This window comes from Carica papaya, chromosome 9, assembly GCF_054855325.1.
Source record: "Carica papaya isolate Zhongbai chromosome 9, ASM5485532v1, whole genome shotgun sequence".
In the NCBI taxonomy this organism is placed as follows: Eukaryota; Viridiplantae; Streptophyta; class Magnoliopsida; order Brassicales; family Caricaceae; genus Carica; species Carica papaya.
In genome coordinates this window covers 33,165,264-33,188,644 of record NC_142317.1, presented here as the reverse complement: position 1 = coordinate 33,188,644, position 23,381 = coordinate 33,165,264, and the positions used below count along the sequence as shown (strand labels likewise).

Below are 23,381 nucleotides of genomic sequence, written 5' to 3'. Positions count from 1 at the left end.
CAACTTTGAGCAAAATTCATTTGTAGATCCACAATTATTTTAACTAGAAGATGATGAATCTCCTACCTATAGCTATAAAATTAAGCTTATATGAAAGTTATGTGGAATTAGAATAATGAATTCTAAATTTCATAAACTCTTAGTGGAATTTATATGTGATATTTAAAATAGTGTGAATTTGCAAATAAATTTTCTACAATTTCTAGGTTTATTTTGAAGATAACTTTAAAAGAATTTAGTCTATAAATAAAATTCTAATACTACTAAAATTTTAATAATAGATTAAAAGAATTTAGACTATAAATAAAATCCTAATACTACTAAAATTATAATAATAGATCCCTAAGTAATGCAATAAATTTTAGACTTCAAAGAAATATAATACCTAATCAATTTAGAAAATTTAGCATAAATCGATTCTTCTTCCTTTTTTCTTTTTAGAACTATGGCATAAACTTTTTATTTCTTTTGGGAAAAAATATGCATTAACTTTTATTGTTCTACTTATCATCTATCAGTTGGTTAAGGAGAAGGTGGAACGGTAGTCCAGTGGTAATTGTTGGAGCAGAAGATGAAGAGTACCTGTTGACTTTGGATGATGTAGATTCAAGTTTGGTTTTCATGTACACACCAGTAACGGAAGAAGGTGCCAAAGGGGAACCTCAATATAAGTATACCGATTTTGTAAAAGCAGGTTGGGATAAAGCTTCTGCACTTTCTCACTAATGCTCTGCCAATGTCTTTTGAGAATATATTACTAAATCAAACTTCAAACTTTTTTTCTTTATTTACTTGTCATTGATGTAAAGAAAGTTTGTGGGGAAAATTAGGAAGAGAGTGAGGAAAATTGAGGAGTCAGTAGAACAGAATTAGAACTATGGGAAGAATAATATACCAATAGGAGAAAAGGAACAGAATTGAAAGCTTCAAAGAGATCATATTTGTATGTACTTTTTTAATAGAAAAATAAGCATATTAGATGATAGAGTAGAAGTTACATCCTAAAGGAGCATAAAGTATGTTCCATCACAGAAACAGAAAAGGATAAGCATTTTAACAAAAAATAAAAGTGAAGAAACAAAACAGAAACGACATAAAACAGTAACCTAATCCCATTGGACTGTGGAAAGAAGTGTCCAAGTAAACACATAATCCTATCCTAGAAATCAATAACAGAGTAGGAGATTTGCTCGAGACAAGCATTTCTTCCCATCCATAGATCCCAAATACCAGCAAGTATAGCCCCCGCCAGCACATGGATTACTCTTTAGAAATATCATAAACAAAAGAGAAGAAATGAAAGGATGGCTTCTATGCTTCAAACTGTTAAAACACATACATCAAGGGAAAGAGCAAAGAAGGATCATCAAACTTGAAGCAAGTTGTTAGTATTAGTTCTATTAAGGAATGTTGTTGAAATAAAAGCTCTAAGGAGGTTCTTTCACTTTTTAGAAATTGGGAAGAAAAATAGTGGTGTTATTATTGCGGCTAAGGGTGAAGGATTGAAGAGAGATTTATAGGTATAGGATCCTCAAGGACTAAGGGACCAAGTTGTAGAGTTGGAGTTGGGAGTTGCTGAAAAGAGTCTAGTAGAAGGAACAAAGTCACCAATTTACGACCTTTATAGTAATTAAGCTTTATGAATGAGTAGAAATTGGATGCATGGTCGTCAACAAGAGACAAAAGGAAGGTTAGGAATTATGTCTAACCGAAAACTTGTACAAATCAATGCAAGATCAATTAGGCCTAGGCAAAACCTCCTTAAGAAATGGGGAAACAATCAACAAATTTATTTGAAACTTGAAACTGATGTACACGACATTGCATGATCCTTCCTTTAGAGACTGACCATGCATATTGGACTTTGGAAACTTTCATGCCCTGCAAGTGAGATCTTCTATGAAATTGTTGAAGCATCAAATTCTAGAAGTGATGCTGTTTCCTCCTGAGTTTTCTACATGGCCTTCAGTCACATTCAAGTCAATCTCGCATTCTAATGGGGAAAATAACCCATAAAGAGAGGAGAGCTCTTCCCGGAGGGAAGTTCTCAGTTTTGTGTTAATAAGGGTATACACCCAAGTGACCAATTTCCTTTCCTTATTGTAAGCAAAACAAAAAGTGAGAATTGCTAGACTGTGCTATTCACCATAGACACAAACCATTTTATCTTGCGTCTCTGGTGAGCCTTCTTGAAACAGAGGTAATACACTGATACTTGATGGGTTTTTCATTGGTTTTTTGTTTCGCCATTCTTGTACTAGAGGGTTTGAGGAGCATATCTTATTGTCAATCGTTATATTTTTTTTTTATTTTCCTTAATAATATTTTTTTGTGTTAATTTTAGGAGAAAAATAATTTTATTTCTCACTTTTTAGGTTGTTAAACTTAAGGTATTTATAAAAGTCGTAACATATTAATTAGAAAATTCTTATTTTATTATAATTCTAATTACATGAGATTATCTAATAAAATAATAAAGTAATTAAATAATAAAATAAGAAAATATCATATTCAACATCCCCTCTCAAGTTGGTGCAGAATATAACACATGCTCAACTTGCAGACTAAGTTGCAAACCCGAGGTGTACACGCGCGGAAGAGTCGAAAAAGGACCGAAAAAGACTGTGCAGAGCAGCTTGCACGCAAAAGAAGCAGATCTATGCCGGATCACAAAACTAGAGGTGAGTGCACGCAGAAGAGTCAGAAAAAGGAACAGAAAATGCTGGTCAAAGCGACTCGCGCGCGAAGAAGGCTTGATCGCGAAATGAGAGACAATCACGCATAAAGGAGCTAGGAAAAAGGACCAAAAAAGGTTGGTCATGATGGCTTGCGCGCAAAGGAAGCAGATTTGTCTGATAAGACAGCAACCCAACTCAGCTCAAAACGGTTCAAAAAGGACTCGGATTTGGTTAAAAAAAGGCTAAAAAATGGCTCGATCTTGGCTCAAAAAAGGTTCGAAGTTGGCTCGAAAACGGCTTGAACTCGGCTAAAAAAAGGCTCGAAGTCAGCTTAACAATGGCTCAAAAAAGGCTTGAAGTTGGCTCAAAAGCGGCTTGTACTCGGCTCAAAATGGACAAAGCAGGTTTGAGTGATCCAGCGCGTGGAGAACACTGAATGGCGCGTCCTTTGTACTGGCACCTGTGGATGTACAACTGTACCTTTTTACCAGCACCTGCGGATGTGCAACTGCATTTTTTACTAGCGCTCGCGAATGTGTGGCTGCAATTTTTACTAACGACTGTGGATGTGTGGCTGCACCTTTTTACCGACGCATGCGGATGTTCAATTGCACCTTTTTATCGACGATTATGAACGTGCAATTGCACCTTTTTATAGGTGCTTGCAGATGTGTGGTTGCAACTTTTAACCGGCGATTGAATCACTGCTGGAAATCATCATAAATACTATAGAACACATTGGCGGGTTCAGTTATGTCTTGGGTAGTGATGAGAATATATATGGATAAAAGAGTACCAATTCAGTATATTGTGCTATTTTAGAGTTTTGGAAAAAATTCTAAAATTAAAACCGTAAAATAGTCTTACTTTGGTTCTAATATTATGTTGATTTTAAGAGAAAAAATAATTTTATTTCTCACCCTTTAAGTTGTTACACTTTAAATATTTATAAAATTTCTAACATATTAATTGGAAAATTCTTATTCTACTATAATTTTAATTGCATGAGATTATATAATTAAATAATAAAATAAGAAAATATCATATTCAACACTTCTTTTACCCAAAAGAATAAACCCCCTTGAAGGTCTTGAAGTATTTGACACAAGTACTTGAATTCTTGAATCTAGTTTCCACAAGTGTTTTAATAAACAAATATTAGATGTCCCTCTTAGTTTCTAGGCGGAAGAGCGCCTATTTGGGAGCATTATAACTAGTTTGGCTGTTATTTGGACAAGGACACAACCTACCAAATTTTCTATATGTAAATTCGTTCTTACTCTGTGAGTCAAAGGTAATAACAAGGATGCTCTTACCCTATAATTGGCATCATCCAATTGCAATTTCCTATTTGGGGGTTTTCATTAATGAGGGGACTTTTTGATCATTGGATGGGACGAAGTAGAAGAGATTTTGTGGTCGTTGTTGTTTTTCCCTTAAGTAGCATTAGTGATTTACAGTTCCAGGCTGTGGTTTTTTCTTGTTTAAGAGTTTTTCACTGGCTTTTATAAGGATTTAGGGTCTTCTGATAGATATTTGACTGATCTATAAAGTTTTGATACACCTGATTGGTGTTTTTTTGATACACATTGTTCCCTTCATCTATTAAAACAAAGGAGTTTTCAGTAAACCTCTTTTTAAGCTTTTAAAGCAAAAGTAGTATCGTCTTTTTTACTGAGGTCATTCCTTGCCACCATTTTATCATCCACTGCCAAAAGGATACCTCTATTCTTGTGAATGTAGAAGAATGAATTATTGTGTACTTTATTGAATATCAAGACCTTACATATAAAAGTGAATAGCAACAACAAAAGGAATCAATATTAATTACAAATATTACACAAATATGGACTTATAATACTTTTTATCTTAATGAAACACTAATTTGAACTGTTCAACATTCCCCTTCAAGCTGATGAATAGATATTATTCATTTTCATTTTGGCATTACTCATCTGAAATATAGGATTGCATAATCCTTTAGTCAAAATATCATCAATTTGAAGTGGTTAACATGCATAGAGTGCAAATCAGTCCAGTATCCAACTTCTCTTTCTTGAAGTGACTGTCTACTTCAATGTGCTTGGTTCTGTTATGTTGTAATAGATTGTAGAGATGCTAATCTCTGATTTATTTTGCAGTAGAGTCTCGTTGGTTCATCCCATTGAATCTTTAAGTATTCTAGATTCATCTTCAACTATAGAAGCTCACACACCCCTTTAGACCATAATCTTTAACTTAGATTCTGCGCTGGACTAGACTCCTTTGTTCTGTTTTTTACTTTTTAAAGTCACTAGATTCCCTCTAATAAAGGTACAATACCCAAATGCGGATCTCCTATCAATGGGTGATCCAACATAGTCTGTATCAGTGAATGCTTTAAGACGTAATCAATTGTTTTTGTGGACATAATTTCATTTTCCGGAGTACCCTTCAAATAATGAAGTATTCTATAGACTGCTTGTAAGTGCACTTCTTTAGACTTGTGCAGGAATTGGCCCATTACACTAATAACATGTGCTATGGCTGGCTTGATATGTTATTTTTTTTTATTAACTATAGTGAAGTCATAGCCAAGAGATTTTGAACTGTACTAAGCACCTCATTGTTTTTGAAAAATAGTATAGTAATATTCAGAAAGGCAACAAGAACCACTTGCATGCAAAAACATACTATATCTTCTGCTGGGAGGACCACTTGTCCTCAGTTGCTGTATTTGTGATTTTCTATCTAATAATACTTGTTTTTCTATTAAACAAAAAGTGGAAGTCTAGATATACATGTATGTGTACGTTCGATCCAATGGTGTTTCCCTACTGGTTTCTTATATTTAGCTTGCAAAACAGAGTTTATTTAACTTTTTTTCCCCTGAATGTTGTCACACATTTTTTCCCGTTCTAAACCCATAAAGGGTGGTAAAAGGATGCCAATTTATATCATTTGTGGTGGCAGCTCCACCATCTGTCAGTAATGTCCGAATTATTGGAGATCCTGTTGAAGGAAATGTTATCAAAGGAATTGGAGATTACTTTGGAGGTAGAGAGGGCCCTAGCAAGTTCCACTGGTTACGTGAGAACAGAGAAACTGGGTTAGTATAATTTATATCTGTTGCCAAGTCGTATTTTTCTTGTTATCATATTGATCTCTCTATCGAGGGAGAATTCATAAACCTTCTAGTCTTCTGATTTTTATCTATTTTATGTCTAAATTTTGCACATGTACCCTCCGTCGGTACCTTGTCAGTAGTAATATATATTTTTAAATTAAAAGAAAATAGATATTACACATGTTTTTAAATATATATTGTGCTTACAATTCTATTCTGTTGGCTCTACACGTGATACTTGCTTTTAATTATGACTTCAAAATACTTTCCTTAAAACATATGTTTTGTAGTGAATGTTCTCCGTTCATTAAAATTTCCTTGTCATATGTTTGGTTGAATGCATTTTTAATGTTTTTGAGATACTTTCCATGGCAGGGACTATGTGTTGGCATCAACTGGTACGTCTGATTACACTTTGACCAAAGAAGATGTAGGCCGATGCTTGGCTTTTGCATATATACCCATAAATTTTGAGGGTTAGTTGATTTTTCTTATCATGCTTTTGAGAAGTCTCTGTGCTTTTCTTATGATTTAATTATATTTTGTTTTATAATTTTGTAGGGCTAGAAGGGCAATCTGTATCGGTGGTGTCAAATATAGTGAAGCATGGTATGCTGATCAAATTTAGTATTTGCTGAATATTTATTTCATTACTTTCTTATGGTAACAAATTCATAAAGTTTGGAAAAGTGGTTTTTAAAATGTAGCATGATTAGGTTCATCACCCTCGAATACACTCCCATTCCTTTCTTTCAATATGGACTGGAGAATGGCATGCTGGATGGTGGTGGGGAATTTTTTTCTTTCTCTTGTGGTTTAATAACTTATCCAAGGTTGCAGTTCTACTTGAATTGATCCATGAAGTTCCCATAAGATTGAGAGCCGAGTCTCATGGCCTTCTCCACTGAGGGCACCATGGAAGAAGATTGTCTGGGGGTTTGTTATAAAGCTGGGGGAGCCAGAACTGATTGCGAATGATGTATCATCTATTTCCGAAATTGTTATTTGTTGATATACAGCCAAAGAGGTCTCCCAAACAAAAAAGGCAACACAGTTTTGGCAGGGGGTGGGGGAAGAGGAGGTTTTTGTTTCCATATCGGCTTCCATTGATTTTGTTGTGGTTGAGAAAAGAATAATGAAAAGGCTAGAGAAAGAACCCCTTTTAGATATATTTCACAACAGTAAATCCTCCCGATTGGATGGAAAGCACCAAGCAGATTTTGCTGCACCGTTGTTCCTAGTCATTGAGGATTGCGAGTGAGAGCAATGTCCAAGGCAGTGCATCATCGGTTATCATCTTTTGAGTGTGTCAATTTTTCTCCTTTGTTTTATTTTTGTATTTTTGTTTCTTTCTCCGGGGATGATAAAATTCCTGCAGGATAGTACTTCAGTTTCTCTTTCTTATAAGACATCTTTTTCCATATTAGAGACATAATGTTCAAAGCATCTGTATAGCTAGCAACATGAAAGCAATCCCCAAGATTGACTTTTTGTCAATTGCAAGAACATAGATGGTTGCATAAGGATGCTTCCACAAAAATATCCTCAAGATTGACTTTTTGTTCAAAGCATACAGATGTTCAAAGCATAGATTGCTAGCTATACAGATTTTTAAAGCATCTGTATAGCTATGAACATCTGTATAGCTAGCAACATGAAAGCAATCCCCAAGATTGACTTTTTGTCAATTGCAAGAACATAGATGGTTGCATAAGGATGCTCCCACAAAAATATTCTCCTTCGTAACAATGCTTCCGCTGCAAATATCATCCTTGAAAAACATCCTAGATCAATTGGAACAGGGAAGTGGAGTTGTTCCTCATAGAATCAAACTGATATTTGCTAATCCTGTTTATACATTATATTCATGCAGGCCTTGTCATCCTTGCTATCTAACGACAACTTGTCATCCCATGTTTAGCCCAAATGAATTGTCATCAAACACTCCCCCTATTAGAGAAAAATCTCCAGTACAATTTTGCGCAGATTGCTTGTTGAGAAGTGAAAGAGACTTGATACCTAAGCCCTGATCGAGGTGGGTGTTTTTACTGAGTTCCAATGCCTAAGATAGGATGTCTTCAACTCTAAAGAATCATGCAATAGGAAACTATATTTAATGCACTCAAGCATTTTAGCTGCACAACTAGGCAAGGGAATGACAAAGGTCTTTGTTTTGAGGGAGAGGTGAGACTAGCACAACGCTCATAATTTAAAGAAAAGTCAACCAACCCTGGTTTTTCCATGAAGCTACTCTTTTTCTATGATTTCTTTTGGGATATGATCTTTATTGTGTTGAAGGGGCCATTGACGTTGGAGATGGAACTGCTAGCTCCTTTTTGGCTAGATTTTGCCACCAAGATGGGCTCATATATTATTTATATTCACTACCTTGTGTTCCCAATTTATATGTTACTTTAATAGATCATTATTATTTGTTATTGCCCTTTTATTTTAATGTTCTTCTTTTCTCTACTTGTAGCACCCCCAAAAATAACAAATCTTAAGATTATTGGCGATCTGAGAGAGAACAGTAAGGTTACTGTAACTGGTACTGTTACTGGAGGGTCTGAAGCTTCAAGTAGAGTGCAGTGGTTTAAAACAATTTCTTCAACATTGAATGAGAATGGTCTTGAAGCAATGAGCGCATCCAAGATTGCTAAGGTAAATCTATTATGCAGTGGTTATACTTTTCTTAAAAAGCTTGAATCCTTTTGCTGGTATATTTGGGGCAACCTCCTAGTTGAGTTTTCAACTTTGTTTAGGCATTCCGGATACCTTTAGGAGCTGTTGGCTATTATGTTGTTGCAAAATATACTCCTATGACTCCAGATGGTGAATGTGGTGAACCAGCATATGTAATATCAGAAAGAGCAGTTGAGAGTAAGTTAAACACTTCATTTCCCTTTTTTGGTAGTTGGTTTTGGATTGGAGAGAAGGTGCTATGGAATGATTCATCTCTTCTTTCTTGTCCTTATTCTATATATATTTATAAAACTTTTAATGAAAGAAGAAATATTATTAAGAATAGATATAATTACATAAGAGAGGATAAGGCATCCTTGTAGAAGAAAAAGAAGAATACTAGAAAAAAGAAAGGCCTCAAGAAGGAATAGCTTTCTAATTCTAATCATGTAATGCAATATTCAAGAAATTTCTGTTTCCCTAACCCACAATCAAATGGATGCAAAAACACCACCCTGTTCCAATTAGGAGAGAGCTGAGCACATTTTGTTGAAAATTCTGACACCCTAACCCACAATCAAATGGATGCAAAAACACCACCCTGTTCCAATTAGGAGAGAGCTGAGCACATTTTGTTGAAAATTCTGACACTTGACCTGTAAAACCTGACACTTAGCAAGCAGTATTATTAATGCATAATTGATTAGCTATAAATTATCTAAATGTATTAGAAATCATAATTCTACCAAATATAGAACCTAGTACACTATTTAGGAGTCCGCTATATAATTTTAGTTCGAAGCCCAAGTGACAGTTTTTTGAGATCGTTCTCTTTGTGCTTCACAGGAACTTGGAAGCAGTAGTCTTGTGCCCTTTTGGATATCATTTTATACTATGTTTTTATTTCCTTAAATTACTTCACTATTTTAATTTGGTTTTAGAAGATTAGAGGGGGATGTCTTATTCTCCACACTTGTAATATTATCTTTGTCATCTTAATTATACTTTTTCTTTTTTCTAAAAAGTTATTATCATTTTGATAATTCTAAGATTTTATTTTTTTTTTTGTATTTAGTTTTTCTATTTGTATCAATGACATTTTTATTTCATTAGTTGTAATCCTAATTTTTTTAGTGTTATTTTCCTATCTCATTAGGAGTATTATTGGTTTTAGTATTTTTTTAATATTGGTTCTTTTAAAAGCATATAAATGTCTTCGTGATTTTAATTCTGAAAACATAATTTAGTTATTCAATAAAATATTTTGAGTTAGTTAATTTTTTTTTTAAAAGGATTGTTTGATGTAATCAACCCCTTAACGGTCATTCTTGTTTATACGTAAGTGGAATTTTGTTAAGCATGGATGATGAACGGAAACAAATGGAAGTTTTTAAGCATTGGGATATATTTCTCTGGAACGATGTAGAAGAACGAGCAAAATATTATTTAGTATTGCTCTTGTTGTTATAATGAAGAAATAGACAACAATAGGATTTTATGATGGTATTCGCCTGGAGTTTTGTTTGCTCAAAGAGTAGATATGAGTAGATGTTCAGAGGAAATATGTGGAGGTTTATGCATGTCTAACATTTTGTCATGTAAAACTTTGCCTTTTCATAAATATTTGAGGTACGAATCATTTTGTAAACTCGTAGAAAATTTTTCATGGTCAAAGTTTTATGTGTTCTCCTGCATGTTTGCTCAGTCAGAAGGCTTAGCATAATGGTTATGTCACTCCTTTTGATGTATAAAAAATTAAGGTAGTTTAGCATGCTCACTTTCCAGATCTTAGAGGAGCATGCTTAAGATGAATGGCATTAACCAAAGAAGTATTCTTGTATATAATTTTTTTATAAAGTTTTGATTGATGAGTTTCTTTTATTTTTATTTTATTTATTTATGTTTTTCAAGTTTTTATTTGTTTTGGGAAATTTACTTTCTAGTACTAGTTGTCTGGTTCAGTGAGCATATCCTCATTATTCTGTTGTTCTAGTTGTCTGTGAGATAGAAGACTTTGTCTGGTTATTGGTATTTACAATGGAGATCAACTAAGACATGTACTTTTTTCCATTTTCTTCATGCTTTTTTACAGAAAAGATCGTATACGTGCAAATATATTAATGGGAAAAATATATTTAAGGCATGGGGTTTATACACCTTTATAACCTGTGTTTGTATTTTCATATTAAAATTAGAACTGTTAAATTTTTTCTTTTCCTCCTGGAAGTTTTCTTTGGATGTCATATATTTAACTATATCTTTTCTTTTTTACATCATAGTTCTTGCATTTCTTAGGAAGTTTTCTTTAGATGTTGTATACTCAACTATTTTCTTTTTCTTTTTACATGGTACTTTTTGCAGCTCTTCCACCAAGCTTAAATTTCTTATCTATAACTGGTGATTACATCGAAGGCGGAATACTAACAGCATCATATGGCTATATAGGGGGTCATGAAGGGAAAAGCTTATATAATTGGTATCTTCATGAGGTACACGCTAGTTCCATTATTAATGTTGTATGTGGTGTAATTTTTCTGGTTTGGGAGAAGCAGAAATATTATCAAAAGAACAAGGAGACGATATGAAAAAGGTGGAAGATATCCTCTTATTGCCTCCAAAATCTTGAAGGCAAAAACAACCAAAAAAGCAAAAAGATCAATACAATATTGCCCCTCAATGTCTACCTTATATCTTTGACTGCCCAAGATTCTAGTTTTCCCTTTTGAGGATCATGAATATCGACAAATGCAGTGCAGCCAAAATTTCTAAGCACCAGGTCATGGGAAGTTCTAACATCTGGATAAAATTGGGAAAGATATTCGAAGGGAGTTTTTTCTTTCAGCCTCTCCATTCTGTTGTGATGTATACACCTAAGATAATTCATGAATAATGCCTTCCTTTTAGAAAGTGGATGACAAACTTTCATGAACATAATTTTTTGAAGTGCAACATGTATGTTATTATCTGATTATATAGATTTTTCAGGACTTACCTCAGTTACAAGATCAAAGTCAGATGCTTGGACTAGCTTAGGCTCTAAATTAGGATTCTTTCACCTCATGTACACTTGACTAAACGTAGAGTTAGGTATGGTCTCTCAAGTGTAAGATTTTGGTGGGTTTTTTTAGGGCCTTTTTGTGGTAGTGATGTTGGAGTTTCTGGCAGAGTCGGTAGGCTAAAGAAAACCAAGAAATGCGTATCCTTATCTTTCAATAGAGGCTCCCCTTGATGATAAGATTGAGTGAAATATGATTCTTGCTCAACGAATGTGATATCCGCGGATATATAGAATTTTTGAGCCGGTGGATGGTAACATTTCTACCTTTTTTAAGAGAAGTACTGCACAAACACATTTCAGGCTTGAAGATCAAGTTTTTCTCTTTAATAGGAATGAGTATTATAGAGTGTTCATATGCAGGAATATATATATATATATATGTATACTTACATTAGGGACAGCTTAGTTTTTTCTCAAGTACTTAGGACAGCTGTTATTATTAGAACAGTTGGATGTTCTCCCAACTAATTTTTTAGCTTTTTGTTAGCATCTGTTAATCATTTTTTGTTTGGGCCAATGACCTATATATTTGGCACATTTGTACTTATGTAATATTGAAGAAAATCAGAGGATTTTTTCTCGTCACACAAACTTTCTCTCCTTGTTTTCTTCATGGTATCAAAGCGGCAACTCTGTTCCAAATTCTTTCATCATCCAACTCAAGCTGAAATGGCCATGGATGAGCAAAACTCCTTTCACATTGATCATGTCTTGGGTTCCTTCAATCCAATACCTATCAACCATTCTCACATTGAGCAGACACCTTCATTGTTCACTGGACACATACTGAATAGGAGTAATTATCTCCAATGGTCTTCATCTGTTCTCATTTTCATCCGAGGGAAGAGTAGGGATGAATACCTTATGGGAGAAGCTGTTCAACCACCAACGGATGATCCAAGTGCTTGTTCATGGAACGCCGAAAACAATCTAGTAATGTCTTGGTTAGTCAACTCAATGACGACAGAGATTGGAGAAAATTTTTTGCTGTATGAAACTGCGCATGACATCTGGGTGGCCACACGCGAGTTTTACTCCAGCCGAGACAATGCCTCTGCCACCTTCGAAATCGAGACTCAGAATTGCTGATGGAACAAGTTTTAGAGTTGCAAGAGTTGGCTCAACCACTATATCACCAAATTTGATATTGCAGTCCGTTCTTTATGTGTCTAATCTAGACTGCAATCTGCTATCTGTAAGTAAATTATATAACGACTTGAACTATGTTATTAAATTTGACAGTGATTCTTGTGTTTTTCAGGACTTGGCCACGGGAACGGATTGACAGTGCTAAGAAGGATTCAAAACTTTATCTTCTAGCAGTCAAAATCTCACCTCCTAATAGACAAACTTCAAGTGTAGTATGTGCTAATTCAGTATTTTTAGCATGTTCTAATATTGACGAATCTATTATGTTACGACATTATAGATTTAGACGTCCAAACTGTATGTACTTAAAATAACTATTTCCTACTTTATTCGTAAATAAAAATCCAAGTTCATTTCAATTTGAAGTATGTCAATTCTTTAAATATACTCAGCAATTCATATCCCAGTATTGCTTACAAATCCTCAAATATTACTGGCAGAAAATGGTTTGACTCCTTTATTGATGATCATACTAGAATAATTTGGGTCTATTTGATGAAAGAAAAATCTGAGGTTGGTAAAATCTTTCAAAAATTCAACACTATGATTCAAACCCAATTTCAAACAAAAATATGTGTTGAAAACAGATAATGAATGTGAATATTTTGCATCCAACTTAGGCAAATTCTTTTCTTGCTAAGGTATTGTCCATCAGAGTTCTTGTTCCTACATCCCTCATCAAAATGATGTGGCTGAAAGGAAAAAGAGGCACATCCTTGAAGTATCTCGCTCACTCATGTTTACCACAAATGTCCCTAAATACCTTTGGAGAGAGGCTGTCCTCACAGCCACATACTTGATCAACAGAATGCCCTCCCGTATCCTTAAGTTTAAAACATCTTATGATTCACTACTTCAAGCCTTCCCAACATCACACATCTTTCACACAATTCCGTTTAAAGTCATTGGCTTTTTTGTCTATGTTCACATTCATAGTCACCTCAGAGGGAAACTTGATTCTAGAGCCCTCAAATGTGTTTTTGTCGGGTTTTTCATTTCTCAAAAAGGTTACAAATGTTTTTGTCTAGTAACTTGCCGGTTCTATAACACTATGGATGTTACCTTTTTTGAAAACAACCCTTTTATCCCATTCTTGATATTCAGGGGGAGACATCTGGAACTCAGGAATATCAATTATGGGATGTGAATATCCCTCCTCTATAGACTCCATTAACAACTTCAGAAAAGATCCTGTCTCTGAAACCACCAAAGAACCTGAATCTATCACAGAGATTGATAACACATTACCTGCAGTTATTGAGTTACGTGTCTATACAAAGAGGAACAAAACTCAAGGTAAAGATAAAATAGTTGAACCATCTATACTCTGTCGTGACTCAACTCCTGTACCAAGCGCCCAGAATAACACAGGTAATGAGATTTCTGACTCTATTGATGATATTGGTTTACCTATTGCGTTACGAAAAGGTGTTCATTCTTGTACTATGCATTCCATACAGGATTATGTCTCTTATGGCAAGTTCTCTTCGAAGTATCATGCACTTGCGAGCAAGTTTGATAGCATCCCTCCTGAATCAAGAAGAGTTCATGAAGCTCTCAAGATTCCTAAATGGAATGCTGCTATCCAAGAAGAAATTTCAAACCTTCAGAAAAATGGGATATGGAAATTATCTGAATTACCTCCAGGGAAGGCTCCTGTTGGATGCAAGTAGATCTTCACCACCAAGTACAATCCTGATGGTAGTATAAGCCGCTACAAAGCTCGACTTGGTTTTAAAGGGTTTACCAATCATATGACATCGAGTATCCAGAAACATTTGCTCATGTTCACAAACAGAACACAATTCGGGTATTATTTAAAGATATAATCTTGATTGGCCTCTCTATCAACTTAATGTAAAAAATGCTTTCCTTAATGGTGACCTAGAGGAAGAAGTATACATGGAAGTCCCACCTGTACTCAAAATGAATCCTCAAAAGGTATGCAAATTAAAGAAGATACTGTGGTCTCAAACAGTCTCCAAGGGCTTCGTTTGACAGATTCATCAGGGTAGTAAAACATATGAGATATCAGCAATGTCAATCCGATAATACCTTGTTTGTCAAGTATTGTGTCACAGGGAGAATAGGTATACTAATTGTTTATATGGATGATATTATCCTTACAAGTGATCACAGTGAAGAAATTCAGCAACTGAAAGATTTTCTAGTTAGAGAATTTGAAATCAAAGACTTTGGGTTGCTCAAGTATTTCCTTAAAATGGAAATTGCCAGATTCAAGAAAAAAATTTTTATATCTCAACGGAAGTACATCTTAGAACTCCTGAATGAAACAGGTCTGCTTAGTTGTAAACCTGCTGAGACTCCTATGGAGACAAACACTAAACTTGGTTCCAAAAGTGACAGTAACCCTGTTGATAAAGAAAGGTATCAAAGGCTTGTAGGCAAACTTATCTACTTGACTCATACAAGACCTGACATCTGCTTCGTTGTTAGTATTGTGAGTCAATTCATGTCTCAATCTATTGAAAAACACGTGTGTTGTTTATCGTATTCTGAGGTATCTAATGATGATATCTGGATAAAGATTATTCTTTCAGAAGAATATGGTCAGAGATATTGAGATCTATACTGATCATGATTAGGTTGGATCTGTGACAGATAGAAGATCCACATCTGGTTACTGCTCTTATATTTGAGGTAATTTAGTCATTTGGCGTAGCAAGAAGCAATCTGTTGTATTAAGAAGCAGCGCTGAAGCTGAATTGCGATCACGTACACATGAAATATGTGAGGGAGTATGGCTTCAAAAAATTCTACTAGAATCAAGATTTTCTGCTCCTATTGCAATGAGGATTTAGTGTGACAATCAATCAACTATTAGTATGGCCAAGAACTCTGTGCACCATGACAGAAATAAACATGTTGAGATTAATCGTCACTTCATCAGAGAAAAAATTGAAAGTCCGGATGTGTCACTCCTATACATTCCAACTAGTTAACAAACAACTGACATACTCACCAAAGCACTACCAAAAAGGGAGTTCAATAATCTTGTATCCAATTTAGGGTTACTTAACATTTATATAATCTAGATTGAGGAGTGTAGAATGTTCATATCTAGGAATGTATATATATATGTATACTTACATTAGGGATAGCTTAGTCTTATCTCAAGTGGTTAGAACAACTGTTATTGTTAGGACAGCTGGGTGCTCTCTCCACTAATTTTTTAGTTTTTTGTTAGCATCTTTTAATCATTTTTTGTCTTGCCAAAAATCTATATATTTGGTACATTTGTACCCATGTAATATTGAAAAAAATCATAGGATTTTTCCTCGTCACACAAACTTTCTCTCATTGTTTTCTTCAAGTATGAATGAAAGCGAAACCAAATATCTGAGGGAGCAAATTACACTTATTTTTCGGTAAAACTTGGAGAGTGTTTCTAGAGGGCTTTTAAAGTCAAATTCTGGAGGGTAAACAGTTAGTAATGTAGGTAGCTTTAAGGACCGTTTCACCCCAATATTGTTATGAGATGTGGTTTTGCAAGGGGAAAACTAGTGATGGGTAGAAAGGGAGGTTTTTTACATTTCATAACTCCATTTTGTTGTGAAGTGTAAATACAAGATAATTTGTGAAGAATTCCTTCTAGGTGGAAGAATGATAAAAGTGTACTATTAAAAAAAATTTTGATGTTATCGGTGCGAAATTTTTTTTAGGGGGATTCCAAATTGGGTTGTCATCATATTGCAAAATTTGAGATATTATTTGGTTAACATCGCATTTGACTTTGAGTAAGAAAAACGTAGTTACTCTAGTGTAATCATTGACAAATGATACAAATTATCGAACCCTAGAATTAGGTGTATTAGTGGGTCTCCAAATATCATTATGGATTATTGCTAATAGGAATGGTTTTTTTTTAAATAAAAAATATATAATATATGACTATAGGCATCATGGGGTTGCAACCCCGTACAGCATTTACAACTCAGTTGTCATGAGGCAAAATAAGAAATCAGTCATGACCACTGTTGAATGACCCGTCAACAAAAACATATATATGAGAATATTTAGAAGTATTGGTCCAATAACCAGAAGATGCTGAACTTGTCTTTTCTCTTGAGAGAGGTCCAGATTAACTGGAATCAATTTAAATAATTTTTGCCTGTGAAATGATAGGCAATCTGATTTGATTGAAATTCGTTGTTATTCTGTGTAGAATATCCCACATAGGAGTTTGTTCTAGTGCTTTGGGATTACCTTAGACATTCCTTATGAGTTGTTGGAAAATTAAGGCCAAATAAAAATCCTTTTTGTGTTGTTGGAAAATTAAGGCCAAATATAAAAATTATAATGAGGATGTTATTGGCTAGACGAAGAGGAGTCTCTGTTGCTGGAGGTTGGCTGAATCTGCAGGACAGAGGTGGGCGGAAAGGCAGTGGCAAGCAGACAGCTGGGCTGAGGCTGGCTGAGTGCAGAGGATAGAGTTTGACGAAAAGGCAATGGCGTGCCATGGAAAGGGAGTTGTGGCTAGCTATGCGTGTGGTGGTTCTGCATGGGTATAGGAGGCTATGTGCGCAGCTGAGCTTGACAAGGGCTGTGTAGGTGCGGTTCTGGCAGCTAGCGGCTGAGTGGCTCCTTCTGGTTGCTTCTGACCGTGTGGGTTGGCGGCTAGAGCTAGCTATGAAGGTCGGCTTGTGGTGGAGTCTGCAACTGGAAGCTACATTGTTGGGGTTTGCACAGACGGTTGCTCGACGTGCAACTGGACAGAGCTGTGTGCGATTGGAGGCAAGGTTGGAGAGTTCTAGAGCTGCAAATGAAGGATGGTCTTGGTGTTTGTGCCCTTTCTGTGGTTGTTAGTGGCTGGGTTTTGGTGGCCGGCAATGAAGGTTTGCCCATTAGGTTTGTATTAATTCGACAAAGAAGACAAATTAAGGTTTGTGAAGGAGGCCCGAGGTTTTTTTCCTAAAGTCTGGATACCATATGAAGAATTGTTGAGTATGTATTTCATTGAATATCACAATCCTATATATACAGGTTTTCTAGAACAAAAAGGTAAATAGACAATTAATTATATGAGGTGCATTTTACTTTTATATCCTTTAACTTAATTTATAGAAGATACACTTTTTTAAAATAGATAGCAAACACACTGAGTACGGTGCACATTGCTCCTGTCGGCTATTTTCAACTCCATTTGGTGGTCATCGAGCATCGATTTTTTGACTTCCATTGATCCCAACTGGCTGCCACCAATCTTAATAGCAGCAGCCGATCTCTGAGCTATAGTGATAATGTTTTCTTTTTTGTTTTATTATGTTTTAGTTTTCATTACATTAATGATTTTGAAATGAGATATCCATATGTAATAATTATGAAAAAATTCTCATTCTAAATTATTCTTGTAATATATCTTAAAAATGTATTATCTAAATTATGTTAATGTTTCAATTGGTTTAATTTACCCTTGAGGTCATTATCTTAGACTAGCCTATTCAATTGCCTACCTTATCCAAATTGCCAAAGGTAGTCTAGAGGTACGGCAAAAGTGCTCATCATTGATATGGCTGTTCTCTTGAATTTACAGGTAGAAGGTGACCATGGTGACCTAATAGATGGCATCACTGGGCTTCTCCAATATCGCATAGGAAAAAATGATATTGGTAAATTCATTTCCTTTCAGTGTACTCCAGTGCGCAATGATGGGATTGTAGGTGAGCCAAGAACATGCATGGGGCAAGAAAGAGTTCGTCCTGGTAATTTCATTAATTTTTCTTTCTTAAGTCTATTTAATTTTATATGTTTGTAGTGAAACATTGGAGATACTATACCTCTTAGGTTGAGCTTGAAATTTGGACCTCTTATTTTAAAGAGGAATTTACCATGACGACAACATTGTAGTGCTGGGTAATTGTATTTGCTAGCACTCTGGAATTGGGTAATCCAAGTTTCTAATTTTTTGTTTCTCCACACAAAACTTGTGGGAAATGTTAGTGTGTAATGAACAACAACAGTTAAAGAAATCATAATTGTTTAAATAAGCATTTGTGTGAACTATTTCCCCATGTCAGCTAAAACTATACGTTCATTTCCAGAGGAAAGATGAGGATTTGATTTTTTAGGGTATTGAATATGAGTAATGTGGTCTTTGTCCAAGATAGCTTGGTGTGTATCATATATTGCCCAACAATTAATTTGCCATATTCGTAAGCATCCTAAATGCTTAAATTAATCAAGAAGGTTGTTATAGAAAGTTGCAACTAGCTTGAAATATCTTCTTACTCTATTGTAGTTGCATCACATGGAAATTCTGCAGGTGTCGTAGCATGTCCAGATTGTTATGCACTTCGTATAATAAAATATCTTTATTTGAAATCAAAATTTGAGCTTATTCATGATTTTAACATTGTCATCTAAGTCCTCATATTGGGTCTGCGTATGTACACTTCATGGTTGTATAAGTAATATTTTTTTGGATAGTAAATTAAAGGGAAATTGCATTAACCTTGCTCAAGTTTAACTTTTCTCAAAGGAAACGAGAAGATAGATTGAGAGGGAATAGGGGTCCACCATTTTCAAGAGCAAGTGCAAAAAATCAGAAGTGAAAAGTTCAATAAGTGTTCCATGGTCCCCTTTAGATAGGAGAGGCTTTAAACCAGAAACTTAAGGTCCATAAGCAATGTCTCTATAGCATTCCATTGTTTTTGGTACTTTGATAATAGACCTTAGTGACCAATGGTTAACGATGGTTCTATTGGGTGGTTTTGCTAGAATAGGCAATAATTAAATCACTATTTTAATAGATGATGCTGATAGAACAGCGACATTGATCCCTATTCAGAAGTCCTGTTGGGATAGCAGAGAGCACAGAGAGGTGTATAAGGAGATTCGTGTGGGCAGGTGTAAGAGATGAGAATAAGGACCATTTGCTTAGTTGGGAGATCATTTAGTAAGATAACTGTTTTTGTAATTGATGTCGTAAGGGCAATGGCATTGATCCTTGTTTAGGATTCCTGCCAGGATAGCAGAGAGCACAGAGAGGCGTTTTGGGAGATTCTCGTGGGGATGAGTAGGAGACGAGAATATGGACCATTTGTTTAGCTACGAAATTTGTTCTTAACTAAAGAGCTTGAGGGCACTGGGAATTAGAACTTTTCAGATTAAAGAACTTATCCTTGTTGACTAAATAGCTTGGTGGTTTCTACATGAACCTAACTTTTTGTGGCACAAGGTGATTGACAGCAGCCCCAGAAGTGGAAGGGATGGATGAGATACCATAGCAGGAACATCCAGTTCTCATTCAAGTCCCTAGAAGACCATCTCCCAAACCCGCCCATTGTTTATCCCACTTACCTGATTTGTCATAGATGGCTCTAGTGTGAGTTTTTGGAAGACACTTGAGTGGGGGACAAACCCGATGGCCACCGAATTCCTTCACCTGTACAGTTTATTCTCTAGACACAAAGACCATGTTTCTTGCTTCACATTAAACGTCATTGGAGCATTATCTTGGAACTTCCACTTTAACCATACTCTTTTAGATATGGAGACTTCTTACATGCTAGACCTATTGGACCTCTTGAAACCAATGTATTTAACTCCTTAGCTAGAACAAAAACTTTATCCCGGAACCCACGTTCCATCAAAAACTTTATCCCGCAACCCACGTTCCATTATTTTTTTTACTACCTTAGAACGAATCCCCTATCTAACCAATTTGATATTGCGAACATGTTTTAGAAAGCTCCAAATCCATCAAAGCTAAAAGTGTTTCATGGATTGCCATCCATAAGCTTAACAGTAAGGGGATGCTTCAAGTTGACAGACCTCAGTGTGCCTTGTCTCCAGATATTTGTGTGATGTGTGAAGGAGGGGAGACACACTCTGACTTGTTGAGGTCGCTTGGAAGCTATGGACTTGGATGTTTATATCGTTTAGCTTAATTTAGGTGACTCCTCCCACAATGGAGAGTTCTCTATGTTGCAATATTTTGTGGGAAGATGTGAGGAAAGTGCTAAACCCCTGTTGAGAGGAGTACTATTTGTAGGTCTATAGATTATATGGCTTGTATGAAACCATTGGAGATTCAAATGACTGTTCCACCTCATCATACGAGGTATGGAATAGGATAATTGTCCTAGCTATCCTATAGGCTAGAGGACATGATTGTTATCTCACCATAAGTATCTCCAAGCTTCTTAGAAACTGGGATGCATTTATCTTTAGCAAATTGAACGTTAAAAAATTTGAGCTTTAGACCCCTGCTTTTTTGTACTCAATGGAGGATGCCTTATCCTCTGTGATTGTGTGATTTTCATTCTTTTTTCTCTAACAAAGCTTCTTTTATCGAAAGCAAAAAAACAAGAGAGGAGAGTTTAAATTCTATTGATTGAATTCTATTGATTCTTTCTTTCTAATATAACCCGCATAATGACAAGTGGTACTGGTGGAATGAGATTCTTTCTATCTCTGCCAATATGAATACCATTCCAAGCCCAAATTTTATTCGCTACTGAGCAGTGGATGACACAAGAAAGATGAGGAGAGAGAGAGTGGGATTTTAGCTTCAGGGTGCTTACCACCCTAAGTATATACTTATGCCCCTCTCCCTGACAAAAAATCAAGACTACCATATAACCCCATATCTAAAAGACTCCTTTTAGATTTGTTTTAGGATTTAGTAAACAACATGAAAGAACATTAAAAATGAGTACACAAACAACCGTCTTGAAAGCGGTAAAATCCTTTTTCTTTTTACTTTAAACAAGTGTTGATTCAATTGTAGATAAAATTTGAAAATCAATTTAGTGGATAGATAATGGAGAAGGAAAAAGCTCAACCTTATTTTTATATTTAGCAACGATTTATTATTATTATTATTTTTAAATAAAAAATATTTGGTAATGATTTTTGTAAAAGATATTTTTTTCATGTAAAAGATAATTTAATTTAGTTTTTGTTAATAATGAATTCAAACGAAATAAATTATGCATTTCACAATAAATTAAGTTATAATAACTAATTTTGGTTAATATTATTACAGATTAAATTATTTAATACCATTATAAATTTTTTAACTAATGTCATAACAAACTGAGGTAGCAATATCTAAGTTTGATTTGCTTTGAAATATTCTTATAATAACTAACTCAAAATAAATAGAAAATAAAAGTTGTTTGAATTTTTTAAGTAAAAAAGAAAAGTGTAAATTAGAAGTAAGCTTCTTCGATAACTATAAAGCCTTTTTAGGTTTTTTATTGTAGTGAATGACTTGTCAAACACTTAATCAATGAAGAACTAATTATCGGCTATTTCACCCGGGTTGGGGTGGGGGGGGGGGGGGGGTGTAACTGTAGGATTCTTTGGAACATTAGGGGGATTAATGTCCATTTCTAAAATATAGGAAAATAAGTATAGGGTAGATTAAATTAGAGGGTAGTTAGTGTAACTTTCTCTTAATTAGTACGTATGTCTTTTTAGCTACATATCATAGAATTCGTTAAGCCTTTAAGCAGTTATTTTTGGTTTTTGCAACCAATTTAGTTTTTCTTCTTTCAATGTTCAATTTTATCTCTTGTATCTTATGTTGGATACTGCTAAATTATTAGGAAGCCCAAGATTGATCTCTCTGCAAATAGTTGGAAGTCCTGTTGAAGGAACAGAACTAAACGTAGAAAAAAAGTATTGGGGTGGTGAAGAAGGAGATTCAGTTTTTCAGTGGTTCCGGGTATTAATCTTTTACTAAATTTATTCTGCACTCATCTTGTGATGCATGATTGAAACAACTGGTATCATAGAGCTCTTTATGACTACAGTTTTTAAATGGAATTTTTTTTATTCATTTCTTTTGATACTAACCTATTTTTTTTGTTTAATGGGGATATCTTGTTTGCAGACTAGTTTAGATGGAACACAAACTGAAGTTAGGGGTGCCACACTCTCATCATATGTTCTCTCGGTTGATGACATTGGCTTCTTTCTTTCTATTTCATGTGAGCCTGTCAGGAGTGACTGGGCTCGTGGCCCTATTGTTCTCTCAGAACAAATTGGACCAATTGTTCCTGGTATGTACTTTAATTTTTTATTACCTTTTTCCTAAGTTCATCATTTATTGGTCCTTTCAGTCAATTGACCTTAATTTCAGACCTGTGGTTGAAGAGATATTGTTCTGGAAATTTCATGTTATCCCTCCAGAACCAGGAATTGTGTGAACTATGTCATTTTATAATTGATTATGCAATGCAGGTCCTCCAACCTGTCGGTCTTTGGAGTTTCTTGGATCAATGATGGAAGGACAACGATTGAGTTTTCTTGCTTCATATAGTGGAGGGTGAGAGTTTGGTGAATCTGTATAAACTTGAGTGTTGGATGGCAGCTCTGCCCTTCTTTTACTAAGTTTACCTTGGATTGATAAATTTCTTTTGATTCAGGGAGAGGGGAGATTGCATCCATGAATGGTTTAGACTTAAAAGTAATGCTGTCAAAGAAAAACTGAGTATTGATGGTGGGTTCATTGAATGTTATAAAAATGTCCTTTCGTTTCAAAAATAGGAAATTATTTTTTCTTATCCATGTGGAAGTTTGAGATTAAATGTTGATGTGTTGGTCTGACAGAGTTTCTGGACTTAACTTTGGAGGATGTGGGAAGAAACATTGAAGTCATTTATACTCCTGTGCGCAAAGATGGAATGAAAGGGCATCCTATGAGCATTGTATCTGATGTAATTACTCCAGGTTAGTC

General features: G+C 35.0%; 1 protein-coding gene across 2 annotated transcripts in view; it reads left to right on the top strand.

Annotated features, from left to right (window-relative positions):
* The window catches only part of AIR9 (Outer arm dynein light chain 1 protein), a 101,333-nt gene that overhangs the window by 49,938 nt on the left and 28,014 nt on the right, over window positions 1–23,381 (top strand). Inside the window, exons 14-26 of one of the 2 annotated variants that reach the window (XM_088211199.1) lie at window positions 519–694; window positions 5,631–5,766; window positions 6,160–6,260; window positions 6,346–6,393; window positions 8,264–8,445; window positions 8,547–8,664; window positions 10,828–10,955; window positions 18,228–18,396; window positions 22,249–22,367; window positions 22,536–22,704; window positions 22,886–22,970; window positions 23,071–23,144; window positions 23,255–23,374. In XM_088211199.1, the coding sequence (XP_088067325.1) occupies window positions 519–694; window positions 5,631–5,766; window positions 6,160–6,260; window positions 6,346–6,393; window positions 8,264–8,445; window positions 8,547–8,664; window positions 10,828–10,955; window positions 18,228–18,396; window positions 22,249–22,367; window positions 22,536–22,704; window positions 22,886–22,970; window positions 23,071–23,144; window positions 23,255–23,374 (1,625 nt within the window). The remainder of the gene's footprint in view (window positions 1–518; window positions 695–5,630; window positions 5,767–6,159; window positions 6,261–6,345; window positions 6,394–8,263; window positions 8,446–8,546; window positions 8,665–10,827; window positions 10,956–18,227; window positions 18,397–22,248; window positions 22,368–22,535; window positions 22,705–22,885; window positions 22,971–23,070; window positions 23,145–23,254; window positions 23,375–23,381) is intronic. The other variant, XM_088211200.1, reaches the window with a different exon arrangement.